At 37.3% G+C, this 21924-nt stretch overlaps 1 protein-coding gene across 4 annotated transcripts in view; it reads left to right on the forward strand.

Moving 5' to 3' along the window:
• The window catches only part of LOC133520802 (uncharacterized), a 23588-nt gene continuing 1664 nt past the window's right edge, over window positions 1-21924 (forward strand). The window contains exons 1-7 of one of the 4 annotated variants that reach the window (XM_061855465.1): window positions 1-381; window positions 16647-16840; window positions 17497-17684; window positions 19215-19315; window positions 19461-19553; window positions 20012-20152; window positions 20317-21525. In XM_061855465.1, coding sequence (XP_061711449.1) covers window positions 376-381; window positions 16647-16840; window positions 17497-17684; window positions 19215-19315; window positions 19461-19553; window positions 20012-20152; window positions 20317-21525 — 1932 coding nt within the window. In that variant the 5' untranslated portion in view covers window positions 1-375. The remainder of the gene's footprint in view (window positions 382-16646; window positions 16841-17496; window positions 17685-19214; window positions 19316-19460; window positions 19554-20011; window positions 20153-20316; window positions 21526-21924) is intronic. The other 3 variants (XM_061855466.1, XM_061855468.1, XM_061855467.1) reach the window with 3 other exon arrangements.

A 21924-nucleotide genomic window follows, 5' to 3' on the forward strand; every position in this document is an offset into this window, starting at 1 on the left:
TTTCCAGAAAAAAAAAAATGCGCCCGCAAGTATAACTAACGATACCCAATTAAAAAAGTTACTTAATGACTAAAAAAATGATAGTTGCTAACACGGGCGACTGACCACCCTTCTCAGATAATCGCCGCTAATATCTTAGATTGTATGCCTAATCAGCGCGTGTGGGGGGCGTATAAAGACTACCGTTGACCCATTTCAAACCTCATACATCAAGACAAGTCAAGTGCGCGCGGACATGAACACTGTCGAACTAATTTGAAAATAGAATACTTTCTCAACGGGATTCTGAATTTAAAAGTTGATTTGTGCTACAATGGATTAAGGTGGTGTGTGAAGTGTGTGTTATTGACTGTAGTGACAGTTTAGATCTGTATAATGAAGGTAAGGACCGTTACGTTTGAGTTTATCAGTTCTTACACATTAGATTTATTACACACATTGCAAAAAAACGAATATCTTACAGTACAAAATGTGGACATAATGTCATGAGAACTACTTAGCTAACAAATTTGAATGGGTGATATTATAATTAGAGAAAATACATAATTAACTTAACCTTGGCTTTATCTAAATCGTCCAGTTTTAAAAAATATAAAGAACAGTTGCATATTTTTAAGTCAGTTTACATTTAAAATAAATAAAAAATACCACAGATATAATTGTTTTTGTTTAGGCACATTTTCTTACAAATGTACAAATGCGAAGTTAAAGTCAAAATTGTAATTATGAATAATATATTTATTATAAATAATATTATAGGTACATTATCAGCAAAAAAAATCTAACCTAACCTAGCCTAAAAACTAATAGCACAGCAAAACAGCCTATGATCTGTGGTTGACTGGCAAAGAATGTTTTGGCATTAAGTCCGCCATTTGCACATAATTGTAATATATCTTTGTGCAATAAAGTTTAAAAAGAACAGCATTCTGCTACCTATACAAATCAGAATATTTTGAAGGACATATGTTTTTAGTGCGACGATTAAAAAAATATTTTATTTAAAATGAGCCACTGAAAGGGACTGTAATTTAATCTCGCCCTATACCCACACATATACACTTTTAACACAAACGCATTTTCGTTTATGCGATATAGTTTGTGTCATCCACGAAGACGCGCAGATTTGTCCAATCTAACCTTTAATAACATGTCAATACGAGTCAAGGCACGCGTCGTGAATGACATGATCTATAGAAAGTGAAATTGCAAAGATGGACGACCTTTTAATTAACAAGTTTACCAATCCATTACCTCTTTAGACGACGCCAGTACCATATATAGCTTTTATTCATAGGAAAATTAGAATGCCACATCGATAACAACTTTTTTCCAGCGGGGTACGGCCATCGTTATATATGTAATACTAACACTTTCGCTACTTTGTAAAGATAAGATAAAGTTTTTTATTCAAGTAAATAAGCGTATTGCAATGCGCTTATGAACGTCAAATAAAGCTTCACCGGTTCTAACCTTACACCTTTGCCTCGAGAAGATTTAAAAACTCCCTCAATTGGAGGAGGGCATTCCAATATGGAACCGGCAACTCGAAAATCTTTTCAAAATATTACAATTTCAAACCACAATAGTGACACATAGTGAAAAGTTTTCTTTCCGTATATAATCGTATATATAAGTAGCTGTGGTCAGACAGCATGGTTTAGGCTATGATTGACTGCATAATATTGTAACAATCAGACGTACTCTAATTTTAATCATAGGAGATGGTCTAGATTAAATTGGGTAAAGTAACGTTTTTGGTTAAAGACATGTCACTTTTGACACTGACAGATTTGATCCACATCTAATCCAGATCAAATTCATATCGTATTAAAATTAAAACAGCCCTGAAGATCTTACAAGCTTTGTAGTTATAATAGTATCAACGGCAATTTTTCAAAGTTTTGGCGCTATCAAGTTTTGCCGCCCCAAAACTGTCCTATAGATTTGGCTTGCGTCGCTCCTCGCAGCCCGCCGCCTTGAGCCATGGGGTGTTTTTGCCCTAGAGCCATACGCCTCCGAAATACGCCGCTGATTTTTTCTACTTATTTACCTAGAAACAAAGAGTCGTACACAATTTTGGATCATATGTTCTAGACAAAAAATAGTAATATAGGTACGCTATTCTCAATCTCGAAATGCCGCTATTAGATGAACTACTGAACTGCTGCTTATTTTTACTTAAGCGCGATTATGTGGTTTGATCTCAATTTGGTCTGCGGTCACAAAAATACGTATTTTAGCGATTGAAGAATTTAACTTTTTAGACAATTTGCCGAATTTCACTTTTGGGGCGTCATTTTATTCTTTTGTATTTTTAAAAGAAAATTATAGATGGTAGCTTGCCAGCTAGCGAACTTAAGTTTACTTTGACTTTTTAGAGGAAGTTCCTACTTATAAAAAAAAGTTATTTTCATGACATAAAAATCAACATAATGTCACGGCCGATTAAAAAAATGTCGAATATAGCTCGTGTTGATAAACACAAACGTTGCTTTCTGAAGTCACGACCGATGAACGGCCTTGCCAAAACCGGTTGCATTCTGTATACTAATACAATTTCACTACTATCTTATACCAGGACTAGGTACATTTAATCAAAGAATTTCAAACAGTTTATCATTATCACTATCGCTACTCTAATTTCGACTCTCTAGGTTCATCTTATGGTTTAATTTCGATTGGTCTCAAGAATGTAAATGAGACGTTTTGAAAAGCAAATCCTTACAGGTGACGAGCTTAACTGCTAAAACAACGCCCTTTAGTTCTGTACTTTAATACTAGACTTTGCAGATGTTTTAATAAGGTTTATTTTCAAATAGGTGTAATGATAGACATAAGATGTTTTGAAACGTATTTTGAAATGACTGAGCGTAACTACGATAAAATAACGTAAGATAATCCGACATCTAGAAAGGTCTAGCTAGTTAGTTGTATAATTTTACAGACTGCAGATAACTGGTAGTTTACTGCTAAATGGCTGAATGGTTTTACTATAATTATTTTTAATTATTCATTAATTTGCATGATCATTATTATTTTTTAATGCAGTCTTATATGTGTGAAATGTTTGCTTTAATGATGGTTAATTTTATAAGGACTTCTAACTAAAGGCGATAATATAAGACCTGCGCACACCGGATTCTTGTGTATAGACGTGCATACACGAATCCTTATGCGAGACGGCACACTGCGTTCGTGATGTGTGCGTGTACAATTCTAATAATTTAGCACAAGCGCACGTGCAACGCAACGTACTGCACGTCAACGCACATGCACGCGCAGCCGATGTGCACTGGCCATAAATGCAAAATTTATCATACATAACATAACAAATTAAGTACTTATAATAGGTAATTTGAGAGTGTACTATACGCCAACTAAATCTTCAGTTTGGCGAGAATATTGCCTACCTATACCTAGCATACTTTAGAGTTTTTTTGAAATCATCTTCCTCGCGTTGTCTCGGCATTTAGCCATGGCTCATGCGAACTAATCCGCTTGGCAACTAATCCCAAGAATTGGCGTAAGCACTAGTTTTTACGAAAGCGGCTGCGAAACTAGGCCTTATTGGGATAAGTCCGGTTTCCTCACGATGTTTTCCTTCACCGAAAAGCGACTAGTAAATATTAAATGAAGTTTCGTACATAAGTTTCGAAAATCTCATTGGTACGAGCCGGGGTTTGAACCCGCGACCTCCGGATTGCAAGTCGCATACTCTTACCGCTAGGCCAGCGCTCTTATTAAAAATATATATATTTCCTCAAGTCAAATAGGACCCTGTCAGCAACCATCAATAGATGAGAAATGCACTCTGTTTACGTTGCATGTGAAATCTGGACCGACCGGTCCGATGGGACGAGTATAACAACCAGGTTGGCAAAACGCGGCTCTTTACTGATCTAAAAGAGCAGTTGATACAAAGTTGATGGCGATATGAGATGTCCGCGGCTTCGTTTAACTGCCAAGAACTATATCATAGGACATTTTCTGGGATTTACCCTTTCACACATTATTATGTACTACACGAGACGGAATCGCGTATACTAAAACTTTAAAATTACCATAGACGTTTTCGGCATTATCTCGGTGGTCTCATGCACAGAAAGACATGGAGATAATTAAACGATTAAGACCCGTTAAAGTAAATAATTACATAACAATTTGACAAAGCTTGTTGCAGAATTTATAAGTTGCTTTAGTGTTAATGTCTTAATGTACAATAATTTTGTGACGATGCTTATGCGGATTACATTTGTGTTTTGACAAAGCATGTGGCGGATTACATTTGTATTTGATAATTTTTTGGGTGATAAAATCTATTCGTTTATAATATTCCTTTCCTTAACAAAAATATAGCTCAATTCACACAATAGAGACAACTCACGATAGATGGCAAAAATTTGGAATTGATTTTGTCAACCATAAAGAAATCTAAATACAAAGACAATCAAAAGCAGCACGAAGGCTTTAAAACATCTCGAAACCCTATTCTCCCAAATCTTGACTCAAAAAAGGATAAAATAATAAAACCATATAAGTGCCTATAACTATCATTTGAGGAGTTTCCTCAATTCCTCTTGAATCTCAACATCGGAAGGTATTTGACAAAAATGTGGGCCCATTTTGGAACTTGGAACTAAGTTTATACTTGTGAACAAAGATTATTTCAAATTCCAAGTTTTTACACATAACGTGTGCAGTGCTGAGGTATCAAATATACAAAAAAAATATTGATAAACTCCTCCTTTTTTTGAAGTCGGTTAAAAATCAGTAGTACTTTTAATCTTGATGTTAAAAAACACACGATGAAAATTTTAGTTTCCACATCATTACATATAATAAACAATCGATTTAGGTTTACATCTACTTTATTATTACCCTATATCTGTCAAAACGATAGACTTTCTGACCAACGCATGCAATGCTGTATTGCAGCTATTACCGGTGCATCATATCATAATGCACCTGTTATCATCCGGAGCGATAAACGGCACGTTACTCGTTAACGGTGTCCGCACTCTACTTATCTGGACTGCTCATAAAGCTTGCCATATATGCGGTGGGAGAACCAATGTAAATGCGATTTCGATCACATATAGTAAGTAAGTAAATATTCTTTATTGCACCAACAATTATACATTTTACATACAGGTAAAACTACAAATAATTTTTAAAGAAAAATAGAACAAAGTAACAACATGCGGTCTTATCGCTAAAAAGCGATCTCTTCCAGACAACCTTTAGGTAGCAGGAAATGTAGAACTCATACAAAAGTCAACAGGTCAAGTCAATAGTTTGACTTTCTTATAGTATAGGAGGCAAATGAACAGAAAAATAGCCCGATGATAAGCAATTACCGTTGCTTGTATACCTTCAACATCAGGAATTGGCAGAATTAAAGATGTACACTCTTTTCTTTAAGGTTTGAAAGACGTATCTGTCCGGAAATACCGCAGGCGACAGTTCATTTCATAGCTTAGCCTGTGCGAGGCAGAAAGTATCTGGAGAAACGCACAGTTGAGGACTGCCAGTCATCAAAGTGGTCAAGGTGGAAATATTGTCGCGTAGAGCGATGGCGCAACGAGTAATCCGAACAAATTCCCCGGAGCACACCTCGTTAGAAAACCACTTCGAATATGGGCTTTATTGCGCGAACATACGGTAAACAATTAAATGAGTTTTCGAAGAATAGGAACAAATATTGTAGGTACCCCTAGGACAAAGTCCGTGGTGGGATAGAATAGCCAAATTATATCATTAAATTAGGTGACCAGAAGACCAAATTATGCTGGACTTAGGTTCGGAATCGAGTGGAAATGTCTTATGAACGGTAACTGCGAATCGCCATCGATATGCAACAATGAGTAGTAATCAGGCAGGCCTAGTAATCGAACTCAACATTATTATAAACGAATAGATTTTATAACTTCTTTATCTAGGAAATAACGAAACGAAACGATTTCATAATATAAACTCATTATTTTATTATTTAAGTCTCACAATTATTTTAAGTAGTACGATAAGTAAGTAATAAGTGACGATAGTATTTAAAAATGAATGTGTCAATGCTGTTAATATTTACAATTTGATCCACTACGCAGGCTTCCAAGTTTTTTGGGGAAGAAAAGTTTTATCCCAAAGTTTTATAGGAATCAGTAGCGCGACTACCCAGCCTCATCTCCCAAGCCCCTGAAGGGCCATGGTACAGCGCAGTCCTTCCACTGCCTTAAGTAAGTGTTTAGACCGTATCTCTATTACCCCATGCAGCGTTTTCTGAAGACGTTAACCAGCTTGCCATTTCACCCCACACTTTACTGTTGTAAACGCAGTTCATGTTTGTGGAAAGATGACTATTGACTGCATTACCTTCTTTTGGGGATATTAAGAGGAAAGTATACCACGCGATCAGAAAACTTCTTTCTACTTCTTAATATTTTCCATCCTTCGATATTTTTTGATATGTTATTGACACAATGAAAAGTTAGGTTTTCCTTTTATTTCAAAATTTGCAATACAAAAAACACTTTTATTTTTTAAAGAAAAGCTAAACCTATAAACCTAAAAAATTATGCTGAGGCTATCGACATCAAAGCTAAAGTGATTTGTTAAGATTTAGTTAGTGGAATACGTTTTCTGCCGAAATTGAATTTCATAGAAAAAGTAGGTACCGTTATTTCGCTAGGATCGTAAAGCTATTCTTCCCTCTTAAAGAACAATAATATGCAACACTAATAATAAGGATACGACACCATGGATTATCCGCTCTTTACCACTATCCCTTCTACCAACATGAGTAGTCAACGACCCTCCTAAATAATGAACGCTATAAATTCACGCATTGTATCGTATGCCGTGCCGCACGCCTGGCGATTATTTATGCAAGAAAAAGTGATTAGCTGACGAGCTAAAATAAAACGTTATTATTATTACGTTACTAGATTAATTGATGGTCATTAGGAGGAACACAACGTTACATGCATACATTAAAATTGTATCTGAAAAAAGCAACAAAACGGGCATGAAATACTAGTCCTCGTGTCATTTTTAACTGCCAAATACCTGCATGTAGGTATTTATTAATATTAATATTGCGCCAGAGCCTAGCTTAGTCCCGGGTTCGATTAGCTTATGTGTCGATCCAGTGATCGTACTGTCTTTCTGACGGTGTCTTTAAAAGTCCCCCAATCATCGATAAAGTTTTTGTCAAAAGCGTAGAATTTCTCTCTCTATGCCAACGTGACACATACCTAATTCGATTTCGTAAATGAAATGGTGGTTAATTTAGCCCTGCTCAGTCCCAGGCGCACTTGGGTTGCAAGCAAGCCAAAAAAATAATACAGTATTGGGGAAAACCTTCCCTTTTTAATTATCTTGGTAAAAGTAGGTACGCATAATGCACAGTCAAGGTATCGTACAAAACAAACAAACAACTAAAAGTAAAACTTATCTATCAAAAATAATACCGTTTCTCTAGCTTAATTTATTGTTAAAGATCATCTCTTGACCGCACTTGGATTAAACCTTATCGTATAAGTAATAAGAGTCAAAGTAATCGCTTTGATGAGTTAACTATAGCGGCGAATATTAAAAAAGAAACGCTCATAGTAATCGCGGTCGGTTTCGCCCGCACCCACCCGTAACGGCGTGTTTCATTGGACACTTACGTTTCGCGTCGTACGAGTACGAGGTTTTTCTTCACGTCAAGATTTCAGGCGAAAATCGAAGTTCGTCAATTGCGGGCATTTTTCTCTGTCACTCTAATTACGTCTCTCACTTGAGAGTAAAAGAGGAAGATCCCCGTAATTTGCGAATTTCGGTTTTCGCGGTAGGCCCTCTGATGTTGTTTACCGACAACAACAGACAAAAAATTCTTGCGAAAAAAGTTTATTTGGCTAATGCAATAATAATAATGCAATTTCTAATCAAAAATACATCTAACAAGAAAATAACTTACTGAATTAGGTATTGAAAAACGTTTTTTTCCTAGCCGATTTGAGTGTTCCACTGCTAGATATAGTTAAAAGTTAAAAGTTGTTTGGGAATGATGAGTGTTAGGGAATTACTTTCGGAACGTCATATTCATATCACATAGCATTTTACAATGCATTAAATGGCTGAATCAACTTTTTTTGTCAGCACAATTTGACCTAGGTACTTTGACTAATAGTGATAAAAATAAAATATTCGCATATTATGTAATTATTTTTTCTTCATTTATAAAAACAGATTAATGAACTACGTAATGCAATATTTTTTATCATGATTTAATATTTTATTACTTGTTTAAGAGCAGTGACCCAGGGGACCAAGCTGTCCCCCACTTTTGTATGAAAATAAGGGTCCGTCCACCCAACGTTTTTAGTAAAAATTTGACGTATTTTTATTTCTGCTGGATCTGGCTCGATTTGTATTCTCCTTTTCAATATGTGGTGTACAATAAAGAATATTAAATTTATTATTATTATATATTAATGATCTTGTTTTATTTTGATAATATTAAAACTTACAATAATGATTAAGGACAATTCTTGCAAAAGCCAAGAAAAAGTTAATTCACCCAATACGAGCCGAAATATACGTAACTAAGTATTATGTAAAACTATAAACCATAATTTTCGTTTAAACAATGCATCATTGCACACCGCGCACTTTACGTGGGTGACATCATTACCAAGCTTAAATGGAATTGGGCGGGACATGTTGCCTGGCAGAGTTATGGCAGGTGGGTCAATTGCCGTATTAGGATGAAAGAAGCGCCTGGCGTCCGTTAGCCCGTTGAGGGTGGAGACTAGCCCAGAACCGGGATAAGATGGCGTACATGAAGAGAGGTCTATAAATAGAATCTTGTCAGGCTTTACCTGTGCCGACCCCAGGTAAAGTGTTATAGTACAACCACTCATCCAATGGGCGTTGCTAACTGTGCAGACTAAACTACCGTCATTAAGTTAGAACTGATAATGAGTAGCTAATAATCATCAACTCTCTCTGGCACGTACAGTGACCGGCTCTTACCGCTGGTTTGGCTTACTTTGTTTTAAGTTTGTCAATGATAAACGGGAGAAAAGTGGAATTAGGTATATGCCAAAAAGTCTTACTATTTTGGATCACGTCGGTGACAAACTAAACTAACATACAACCCGCTAGATGGTAAGTGAATACTGAATGATTGCTGAATACACAGAATTGTGCGACAAGTACTTCACAGTGTACCTATAAAGTCAGGGACAAACTGAGCCCACATACGCACGTACGCATACGCAACGCAAAGCATGACGAATATGTTCCTAAGCATACAAATTTCAGGGTTCAGATTGACATAAAGCATTACATACGTTGCGTACGTGAGCTTAATTTGTCCCTGCATTTAGCGCGAGCGGGTACGGACGAATGAGAATAAAATCACATAATTAAGATATCATTTGGATGTCAAAATGTAAGTTTGAATTGGCCTCCTGACCAAGAAGAAGAAGGGCCAATCTTAGCTTTGTTGGTATAATGTATGTATGTATATACATTATTGCACATCGAAATAAAAACACGAAAAACACAGTTACAGAGTAAATTAAATACAACAAAGGCGAACTTATCCCTGTATGGGATCTCTTCCAGTAATAATAATTATTATACTTATACCTCCAGCGACCAGCACGTGGTTAAGTTTGATAAATAGGTAGTTATGTTTTGGTAGCTCAGTTTACCGGCACCCGTATCACCTAGGAAATAGGGTTCAATGAAAAACATCAACCAAGTGAATGGTAGTTACCTTCTACGGGAATCAACTATAATTTTCAGTCATTTCAAATTAAGAAAACACTCCTCCAGCCGTCGATGCACTTGAGCTCCCCTGACGACCAACTACGGTTATTTGCTGACAAGTATATCGAGACGACTTCTAATGTACAGACAGCATCAAAAGTAATGGATAAGATTACGTGTCTAAAGTATCTGTACCACACCATTACAGGCCACAAATTAATTACTATAATTTCAATGAAAATATTAAATTAATAGAGGCGCCGTAAACCCTTATGGAATTGCATATACTTGAGAAAATTCGACTCATGCCGCCGTGACCCAGGTGACCAAGTGGATTGGGCATGTCAGCTGATGACGTTCTTACCAACGCGATATAACCGGCTGACGATTTTTTAAACTAACAATAGCATCTGAACTATCATCTGACAAAGTATAGGAGGCGATTTTTTTTACGAGTTTCGGTGGCTGCCATTCCTCGACCCACCAACGAAGCGGCAGCTGACGTCCACGAGGGTTCATCATACATATAGCCTTAAACCACTATACGAGTTATCGCCCGGGAGGCGATTGGTCATGGAAATCAGTTCCTGGCTCGCGGTCTACTAATAACATTCTCTAATAACTGAACAAAAAAAGATATGTCTCTATGTGTAGAACGATGAGACTCGTCTCTTTTGAACGCGAAATATTTGGAAAGACTACTCCAGGATAGCAATTGATGATGCTGACTTTACCTACCCACAACGTAACTTATAATTTTGAGCTATATCAAATCCAGGTAAAACCCTACTTTGTTTTTACCTACGCACTAAGCTGCAGTACAAAATACGGTCATTATCAAGTGGCGAGCAATAATCGTCTCGATTCCGAGAACTGTTTTCACGCACCTTTCCCTGCTTGACTTTTACGGAATGTCGCTAGGCGTGTTGGCTTGGGATTAATTAATACAAGTACTGCAGCTATTTTGATAGATTGTAAATATATATACTTACTGTTATTAGTTACATGAATGCAAAGAAAATAGTATCCGCGTAAGCATCTATAAATACGCCTCTAAAAGATTAAAAATCGGGTACTTTACAACATTTTTAAATTGCACGTAAAGCCTTTTTTTCACATAACTCGAATACGGTGACAGCTGTCATCTCAATACATTGTTGTGTTTAATGTGTTTTAAGAATAAATTGTAGTTACATTTAAACGTTTCCTGCTAAATTACGTTAATTAATCAGCCGATAAAATACAATTTTCTTTATTGCAAACCTCACAGAGTCACACAGTTTCGATTACACATGTATTTACCGAAACATAAACTGTAGTGTATAGGTAGTATCTATACATAAATAGATACACACCGTCTCGGGCGCAGACCGCATAGGATGCCGCGTCAGTTGCACGAGAGCCGAGGGCGAGAGTGGACGTGTGACATTGCTGTGCGTGTCTGTGTGAGCGAGCCAGTGTTTACTGATCAGGGCGGGTCCTACATATGGCGACGAGCTAAAAGGTAAATTTATTCACCGTTCACTTTGTTGCAAATAAGGGAAAAATAAATCAAACAAAAACAAAATCAAACACACGAAAGATATATCATACTCGTATATTGTAGTAATGGCAAAAAAAAAAAAACTGTATTTTGCTCAATCATTTATTTTAATAATGGAGAGAGAATTATAGATTTGATTTTCGAAATGAAATAACGAATACTGGGTAGGTAAGTACTTACTAAATAAAAATACAAAAGAGTTTGATAAAACGGACGATTGTTTTGAAGTATTTTGGCTTTATTGTTATATTTAGCTTGATTAATCCGATACGACACTGTTTCGCAAATGTAAATAATGCATAGATAAAAACAACTATGCATAAATATATGCTATACTTGATTCAACAATCAGTAGGTAATAGTGCTTCTCTTGCTTTAGCTTTTCACTCCAAAACAATAGATTGTTCCAATATTTCTATAATTTCCGGCACTGTAGTGTAGTGTTAGTATTAGCCCCCACTGAAAATATACGATTGGGACTAAATTTTACGTGTAAAAATGTATGTAATTGCAATATAAACTGGAAGGTAGTTACGTACAATGCAAGTTAAAAGGTTAATAGCAACGTAAGCTGGTTTGTTTTGTTTATCCCTATTGCGACTAAAGTAGGTACGGTACGGTGACTAATTTGATAGAAATAGTATTGTGGTCAGTAAATAACGGTTTCAAATCACCTGTCAAATTAAAATCGTTATTGTTTGAGATCCCATTAAATTGGAATAACTGTGATCGGGTAATTTGTGAAGAAAATGGGCTATTTGTGATTGCAAACCTCCATTAAATTGGAATTGTTTTGGTTTGGAAATCTCCATTCAATTGGAATATATAGCTGTGGTTTTGAGACTCCCATTAAATTGGGATACCTGAGGTCTCAAAACGACCATTAAATTGGTGTTAGCTTGTCTGTGATTTCAAACCTCCATTAAATTGGAATTGTTGTGGGTTTGAAATCTCCATTCAATTGGAATATATAGCTGTGGTTTTGAGACTCCCATTAAATTGGGATACTTGAGGTCTCAAAACGACCATTAAATTGGTGTTTGCCTGTCTGTGATTTCAAACCTCCATTAAATTGGAATTGTAGTGGGTTTGAAATCTCCATTTAATTGGAATATATAGCTGCGGTTGTGAGACTCCCATTAAATTGGAATATCTGAGGTCTCAAAATTACCATTAGATTGGTATTTGCCTGTGTGTACTTTTAAAACTCCATTAAATTGGAATTGTTGATGTTTTAAAATTTCCATTTAATTGGATTCTATAGTGCAATTTGGAGACTACCAGTAAATTGGAATGAAGGAGGTCTGGAATTATTAAACTTAAAAAGAGACTAATTTGAAGTAAAAAATTGGTGTAAGATAGTAAGTCCAAAAATAATAGACACGGTAGGAAATCTAGATCGCTTTACCTAATCTTCCTAAGTAAAACCCCGTCATGAAAATTTGCCAACGGAAGAAAAGTTAAATTTATAAGGTAGCATTAGGGCAAAAGATGGAAAAACTGGAAGGGATCCTTTGAGATATGTATATAGAAGAGGCAGAAATTCAAACTTCTACAAAGAAATGGCAATGCTGTTATTTATAGGAGGTACCGCGTTGCAAGATCCAGGTGAAGGTGTCGATGTGTTGATTTGATGCTTATTTCCGGCTAAAGCAAAGTCACGTTCATGAAAGGAATCTTTTTTTTGGTTTATAAAACAGTAGCAAAAGGAAAGATTTGAAATGTCTGTAGTTAAACTGAGGAAACGAGATAAATCAGATTAGAAGCAAGGACAGAAAATAACTATTCTAGGAGATGTGGAAGCTCAAAACATAATGCCAATGACAGTTCAACTCCTGCAAATACCCAAAAATGCGATTTCTGTAAAAATTAAGGCATTATGTTCGATACTGCAAAACTGAACAAGGCCAGAAAAGGAGAAATGATGCTAGATTAGATAAAATGAAAGAGGAAAACAAAGGTACAGGATAGTATAGCTAAAAGGATGAAGAGAAACTGCAAGATAAATTGTGTAAATGATGATGTTGAGTACGTTTTCAACGTAGTCATTTAGTCATTTATTTAATATTGCATTGTAATGTACATAATAAGGTGTTACAGTTCATATAGCCATTTCATGACACCCTGTAAGGGCACACAATAGTACAGTTCTATTCTATTCAGGCTAGTCTACATATTATAATTAAGGTAACAAAATAAAGTAAAAATATTAGCGTATCAGTAGTTTAGTAACCTATTAGTTAGTCTCATAAATAAATTGAGTAACTTCAACAATAGTAACGTTAACAATGCACCGTTACAATACTGGATGATTGAATTAACTTGTCAAATTATAATATTATTATATTATTTATTTTATTACGTATTTTTACGTAGTGAATGATAAAGTTCAAAATCGAAGAGATACCTATGTACGGATGTGTTAGCGGAATCAGGTTGTAGAAATAAAAAAAGATAAAGATTTACAATCAAGTACTAAACTATAAGTCTAGTTCCGTATGGAACTCGAATACCCCTAAATATTGAAGGTTCATTTGAGGCAGCGATCACAACAGGAATAGGTGAAATTAACGCCACATCTTACGTCATCAATGAACGGACCAAACTTATTGGGAAGACATTCCGCAACCGACTTAGGAGTTTTAAAAGTCGGAGTGGGAATAAATCAAGTCCATACCAAGGATTTTCCTAAGTTTAAAGAGCTCAGAGAGCATTAGGGCAAATATCAAGAAGAGATAAGTAACTTTAAATAAAAATAAAAAAAATCTGGCGGTATAGACTCTCTCGGTCACTATGATGTTTTTCTATTAACGGAAAAATGGGGGAATCACCGCTTCCGGCAAGACTCCAGCTTGCGACCTTTTAAAACACCTGTAAAATAGCTTTTAACCAACTAAGCTACGGAAGCTTGTTGGAAGCATGCGAATATTTCCGATCCTTCTTTTTTGTTTACACGCCTTGGGAAGGCGCATAGCTAGAGAATGACTGGTGTCTCAAGTTTTATTCAGAGTTTCACCAGTAATAATGTGCTAACTAATTTTTATCAAGCCGATACTTTTACGAGCGATACTACAAATTTGTATATTAAAGGATAAGTATTTTACCCCTTCCAGCGATACTCAAATTTACGACCTTTTGGAACACCGGTCTAATCGATTTTAATAGTTTTAACCAACTGGTACAGATGGACTACAAGGGGCTCGGATTATAGTACAAAAACGTGAACCGACTGTACGATAACAAATGAACTATTCAGTGTATACACTAATATCAAATTATTACATAAATATAAATTTCTTGGTCAGAACAATAGGCAACATTGTTATAGTATTAAGTCAGAGTAGTTAACTGAGATCTGTGGAACTAGATAAGTATTTGGTATATTTGCTAAATAGTCCTTTACTGAGTAAAAACATTTGCCCTCCCGTAGGTGTTTTCTTAAAGCGATTTGTAGGACATTTTTATGCAGCTAGCTATAAATTTGGATAGCCATACAGAACGAGTTGTTTTTGTGAAGCTTGACTCTAGAACTCGACAATAATAATTTGTCTTTGTTTCAAAACTCTGTACCCAAAAAGGTGTTATTAGATATCTATATGCGGATCAGCACGTGTGTCAGAGTGTGCAACATGAAAGACCACATGCAGTATATATGAGAGATATATGGAACACTCAGCGAAGGATTCCAAAATTACCAATGAGAAATCTGGGTTATATGAAGGCTGTTGGGATGATTCGGTAAAAGGATACAAGGATTTCGAAAGTGAGTTATGCTTTTATGATGGTATCCTTTTGAAATCGAATTGTCATACCCTTTAAACTATAACGTGGCAATGAAAGTTCGGCTAAGATCGAATGTATCGCGATGCGGAAAACCTTGTTAAGAGTTGCAAAAGATAAACTTTAGTTGGTGCACCTATTCAGCCAGTCCCTATGAAAAGGCGAGAATTATCTTCTGAGCCATGGATAGACATGCGATCGATTTATTGGGATCGTTGCCCAATAACGACTAACTGCTAGTAATTTTAGACTATTAGAGTCGTTATAGAGAGATTAAGTTTAGGTTCGCAAATTATCATTATATTGGATGAAATGTTTAGCAGGCTAGGGGTAGTTATCCAGTTTCAATCACGGCTGACAATGATGGTGAATTCATCAGACAAGAGTTCAGGTCTCTTAAAATATGCAACATGATTATTTTCAATGCAGTTCCCTATTCTGCCAATTCTAACAACGAATGCAGTGATCACACTTGAAATGTCATGCAATTGTTTATCTTTTAATAAATTCTTTGGGTAGGTATCCAGTTTCAATCACGGCTGACAATGATGGTCAATTCATCAGCCAAGAGTTCTGGCCTCTTAAAATAATGTAACATCATTATTTTCAATGCAGTTCCCTATTCTGCCAATTTTAACAACAAATGCAGTGATCACACTTGAAATGTCATGCAATTGTTTATCTTTTAATAAGTTCTTTATTTAAAAGATGTGTTTCATGTAAGTACTGCACTTACGATAAGCAGGGCAGTACTGGACTCAGCAAACTGGCGAGATCGAAAGGCAGACTGGGGAAGTGAAGATAGGAAACATGGAAAATAAAGATTCCAAGAAAACCTTGTTTGACTATCTGCTTATGTAAAATGCCATCCCATTTACAACAACAAAAAATAAAGTGAAACGGGAAATAAATTTGATTCAGAAATAAGGGATAGAGAGAGACAGAGAACAACAGAAGGAAAGAAAGAAATACGGAGATAGGAAAGCAAAATAGAGTGATCTAACCGGAAGAGACAAAGTGTATGTAAAGGAAATCGTTAATAAGAAATTGGAAAATAGTAAATTAAGTGGAAGGAGGGTGGAAACCAATTGAAGAACACGCAAGTGACAGGAATTAACTACTTGATAACGATAGGTCATGTAATCAAATTAAACAATATAGAAGTTAGCTATTGTGGTAAATAATAAATATAAAGTCTTTTAATAGGGAAGAGATGTAGTGTATAGGTAGTATCTATACATAAATAGATACACACCGTCTCGGGCGCAGACCGCATAGGATGCCGCGTCAGTTGCACGAGAGCCGAGGGCGAGAGTGGACGTGTGACATTGCTGTGCGTGTCTGTGTGAGCGAGCCAGTGTTTACTGATCAGGGCGGGTCCTACATAAACAAATACAATTGGATAGAGGTAACAGCAGGCGGTCTTATCACTTAAGAGAGTTAAGAGTAATCCCCTCCAGAGAAATTTTGGGTAGTACCGGTATTGTCTGTAGTGATCGGGGTATCCCTATAGGTCTATTTCTAGTATCAGACTATTTCTTAAATCTTGCTTAACTTGTTCTAGATCCAACTAGTCTACCTAACGCTATGGTCGCTATCCCAGGCCGCATACATCAGCCGCATGACGGTCAACCGCATGCGGGTGCCGACGGCCTTCCGTCCCGGAGTCACACTTCACCGGCCTTGGAACCATCCACGGCTGGTCCAGGCTGCGTCGCATAGGACGCCTTATGTTATATACAGGAACCCACCGCACAGGTACTGTCATATCTAATGAAAGACGTCCACTGAGCGAAGTCCACCATCGGTTTCGCGCAATCACTTTTCATCTGCAACAATCTTGGGTCCACCTCTAGCTAGTCCTGATTTAGCATAGGATGCCTGATGACTTGTTACCATATATTAAGAACCCACCGCACAAGTACGGTAAGCCATCGTATTTTTACTACTACGAGTAACTCCATGCTGTAAAGCCTTTCGTACCGGAGGCACACTGATTACTCCAGGTTAAATGAAGGAACTCACCACACAGCAAGTGTCATATCAAATGAGTCTTCTAGCTGTCCACTATTGAAAGAAGTTCAGCATATACCTAAATATCGGTGTAGATTTTAACCTATTATACAAATGGATTCCTGCGATTTCAACGAAATTCGTCATTCCACCTTGTTCAGTGATTCCTTCCAATGATTCCACTTGATACCTACCGTAATACAAAGAAGAAGTGATCATTCAGCTTCAGTATAAAGGATTTTAGTCAACATTCCTTAGGAAACTTAAACCCCCTGACCACCAATTTCTGTGCACAATATTTGAGACCAGAGCATGGTAGTCAAAGAGTTAAGACTCGACCGTTAAGGCCTAGAGCCTGTTCTGTGTCAGTAATTTTTTCCGCTAATCCCTAAACCAAACAGGCCAATTTCCCGCAGATACGCCATGAAGCACTACGGGCCCAACCCCAAGAACAACCGCAACGTGTTCATCAACAGCGGTCCGTGGAAGACGACGGCCAGACTGCCGACGATCACCAGCGCCACGCCGGAGTACGAGTTCGTGAAGGCTGCATCCGCGCCTACTTCGTTGCGAGTTAACGGTGATAAAGGTTCACTTTATAGGCACTGCACTTTTCTTGAGGCTTTTAGGGAATCTTGTTTGTAGTCAAACTCATAAAATCGGTAGCACAGGTACGCAATTACGCATATTTGACATAAGTATACTTTTGAAATGCGTCATGCCAAAGGATTGTATCTTTTGGGGGAAACTCCCATTAACGTCATCACCATCAGTCCATTTCATTTGAAATTCAATTGTTATTGCCAAGCGTAAAATCATACCCACCATCACAACTTGATTGCACTCACAAAATGGTATGCTCACAATTCCACTGGCTTCTTCTTAATTTTTATTTTCTATACACACATATTTCTACTTTCAGATAACGAGCTATCCAAGGCCTTTATTACGAAGATTATCTTTTCGTGCACAAATGCACAATATTTGTTTTCATTTATCGCCTGTGGAAATGTCGGAATGTCGCTTAAACAATAATATTCTTATACACTAAAATTTAATCGTACATCAATACCCTAGTAACTAATTTAGGTACCATAAGGTACAAATTGGCGTATATCTACTATATACTATTGAATTAGAATATCGAATTCTAAGCTTTAAGTGTAAGAACGCGTCACGTACAGTCAGCGTCAAATACTTTGTAGCAGTCAATACTAATATTAGGTCATTACCTATGAAATTGGCGTTTTATATGGGGAACTTTAACGAAATTCGATTTTTCATACAATTAATTTTGCGGATTATTTTGTGATGGCATTTTCAAACCAAACAAAGTTTTGCCAGTAATCTGAGACATTTTTAAGGAACATTTTCTATCTTTTTTTTTTTTTTTATCTGTCCCGTCAGAAAAATATTTAAATACTTGAGCCGGCAGCACATGAAAAGAGCTGTTTTCAGGGCGGTATTCTGAATACATAAAACAATAAAAGTAGCAAATAATTGTATGTAAAATCGTTGTTATGTAGCGCACTAATGAAATTAAAAAATACTTCGAAGTTACTTTTAAAATAAATAAGCTTAGAGATGACTAATACTTATGAACAAAAACGCCAATTTCATAGGTAATGACCCAATATATGGTGTACCGAACTATTTGCCTACTTTTGGTTGCTACAAAATATTTGACGCTGACTGTACCCGACACATTTCTGGAACACCATGTCCCCTACGGACGTTAGGTGATGGGCATTACAATAGGAACCATGCGCGTTAAAGGATTTGTCATCTTATGGACTAAATCTGAAACTTGAACTTCACATTCTTATTATTCTTCGTTACACTCTTTAGAGTGGTCGTGGTCATTGTGTACATTTTTGAGCGACTCGCTTAGCGTCGCCATTCCTCCCGTAGAGCTACTTTCCGTGAGCATTCGCCAAAAAAAACATAAGGTTCTTGTGCTGCAATACAGTATACACACACTCCCTATGAAACTGATAGTTTCACACTAAACCATATTTTGTTCTATCTTCGCCTAGCCACTTAGACTTCATTCACGATCAAGCGACTTCGACATTCCTATGGGCGAAAGCAAGCGTGTTCAGTCTGTGTTGACCCACAGGTGCCATCCACACGATCCCAGCGCCCAACCTAAGTCTTTCGGAGAAGCCAATCGTGGTCATCGATGCGACGGAGCATGGAGTGAAGGTTACTACAGAAGATGTAAGTCCCTTAATGAAAAACAAAACTACCCTCAACTATGTTAAGTGCAAGACGGAAATTACCATGGGTACCTTAGGCCTTATTAGCATAACGAGCTCTTAAAATTTTCCTATATTTCAATTTTATCGGCCTTTAATATTTTCAGCCAAAACCAACTTACGAAGTAACAGAGAAATACATAGAGCCGTCAATCCAGGTCGCTAAGATCGAATCGCCTATAGGATTTTCTAAAGCCACGGTAAGTAAATACCCCCAATATTGATGTGAAAATTGTTTGGATGCTGCGTCACTCCAAGTTCAATATCACTGCCATATTTTCCAAATCCAATTTTAATTATCCGGGTATGTCCTTAAACTACGACCAAAAGAGAGGTATGGGCACTGTGAATGTCATCTCGCTTTGCGTGGTATACACGTACATATAGAGCAGAGCCCAACTGGGGAAGTACACCCCACCTTACAGACCGCAGCCAAATAACATTATTAACTACTCTTCTCATAGTGTTGTGTTCCTGCCAGTGAGTAAGGTTGCTAGAGCTCAACGAGGATGCGGATTATTGTTAGGGTCGGCAACGCGCATGTAACTCATCTGGTGTAACAGGCGTACATAGGCTACGGAGACTGCTTACCATCAGGCGGTCCGTACGCTTGTTTGCTACCGACACAGTAAAACAAAATCAATACGTTTTGTTCTAGTCCTTAACGGCCACTGAAATACAAAACCTGGTCCGAAACGGCGCCGCCCTTCAACTGACGTCAGAGTACGGGCTGCCCGCGATCGCTAATATGCCGCAGCATCAGGCGCAACTTATGCCACAACAGTTCACTATACAGCAGGTAATTCTCGTACAAAACGATCCGTGAAATATAAATCCATGATTATTATATCGCCTATGGTTTAAAATTTACTGTTTCGCTCGTCTTGGTTAGTAGATTATAAGACTATAAAATGGCTTAAGTAAATAATATAGAGACATTTCCATAATTGTGCCACTTTCTAGGGTTTCAGTGCCATGCCAACCCACCAGGATCTAGTCCAGTCGGGAGCTGAAGGCATTATAATACCGCCGAACGCATTATATCAACCTGACCCTGGATTCCTGCAAAAACTCCAGAACCAACTGTTGCAGAGATACCCTGCCGTCGAATTCATACCATACGCTGCTGACCTCCCAACAGAAGCCCAGATCCAAACTCAAGCATCTCAAATCCAGCCACAAGTCATCCTGCTCCAAAACGAAATTACCAAGCAGGCACCAGCACCATTTGCCGCAAGAGAACAGCAAAATGATAAGAACGTGGTACAGAGGGAAACTCAAGAAAAAACCGTAGTAACATTAGTTCCACAAAAACTTATTATAACTACTCAAAATGTAACTGAGAAATCTGCTGAAACCACCACCCCATACCAAACCATATCAACGCCACAAAATATAACCGTTCAAGTGGTCACCGAATCCCAGCCTTCATCATCCGTTCAATACATAGTAGAAAGTACTACGGAAGAACATAAGACCACAACTCCACTATACTACGCTCAAGTTGGTCAAAGCGTTGGAAGCGCAATAGCAAGTGGGTTTTTCTCAGCAATCAATGACGTAAGAGCGGCAGCTGCATTAGCTCAAGTAAGTGAAACACCACAAGAATCATCCAGTACTGAAGCAGAAAATACAACCACAAGCACTTCCGCCACATCGACCTCAACAACCACAACTACAACCACTACAATGAATCCAGAATTTCAACCATACTTTGTACATAAAAAGGAAGATCAGAACAATGAAACGAGTGGAGAATTAATATCTGTGTTAGGAATCCCTTTTGCGAAGCCAGAGCCAGTCAAACCAATACCTAAACCTGATGAAACAGTAAAAGTAGCTTACACTCTATACAGGGCTGACGATAAAGATCAGAAGGTAGCAAAAGACGGAAGCGTGTATGCTGGACAAATAGTGGAAGCGAGTATAAGTGAAGACCAAGATTTTAACAAGGAGAAGAACAGTATTTTGTCTAGAAGGGCGCCTGTAAGGCTGGTAGCTGTTCCAGCTGAGAATCCGAGCACGACCACAACGTCAACGACAACTTTAGTGCCGCAGAAAATAACAGTGGTCAAAGCAAAAATCCCACCAAAAAGCAAGTTGACGTTTGATGACAAAACAGGCGAGCCAGTACTGAGAATTTATGCCAGTTACGTGGATACTCCTCAGCAGGTATAAAGTTTATAAGATCTAGTTTTGTAAATCTAAACCAATGAAATCTCTTATTTACTGCGTTGTCTGGCCAATCCACAGTTCTATAATATTATTATTATAATCATCATTCTGTTTGTTATCCCTTGTCCACTGCTGAGCTTACAAAAACATTTAAGTCTTTTCGACATTGCAAAATGCCATATCTTCAAAAGGTTAAGGTGGTGATCGAAAGGCGGACAACCCACAAGGTGCTAAACATTTAAAATATTTTCCTTAAAATATTAGGGTTACCTACATGTAGTACATGTGTTCCTAGACTATAAACAAAACAGTCAAACATTTCAACACACCATAAAAATCAAAGTCCCCCGCCGCATCTGTAGGTATGTATGTATGTTCGCGATAAACTCAAAAACC

This window comes from Cydia pomonella, chromosome 8 (genome assembly GCF_033807575.1).
Source record: "Cydia pomonella isolate Wapato2018A chromosome 8, ilCydPomo1, whole genome shotgun sequence".
NCBI lineage: Eukaryota > Metazoa > Arthropoda > Insecta > Lepidoptera > Tortricidae > Cydia > Cydia pomonella.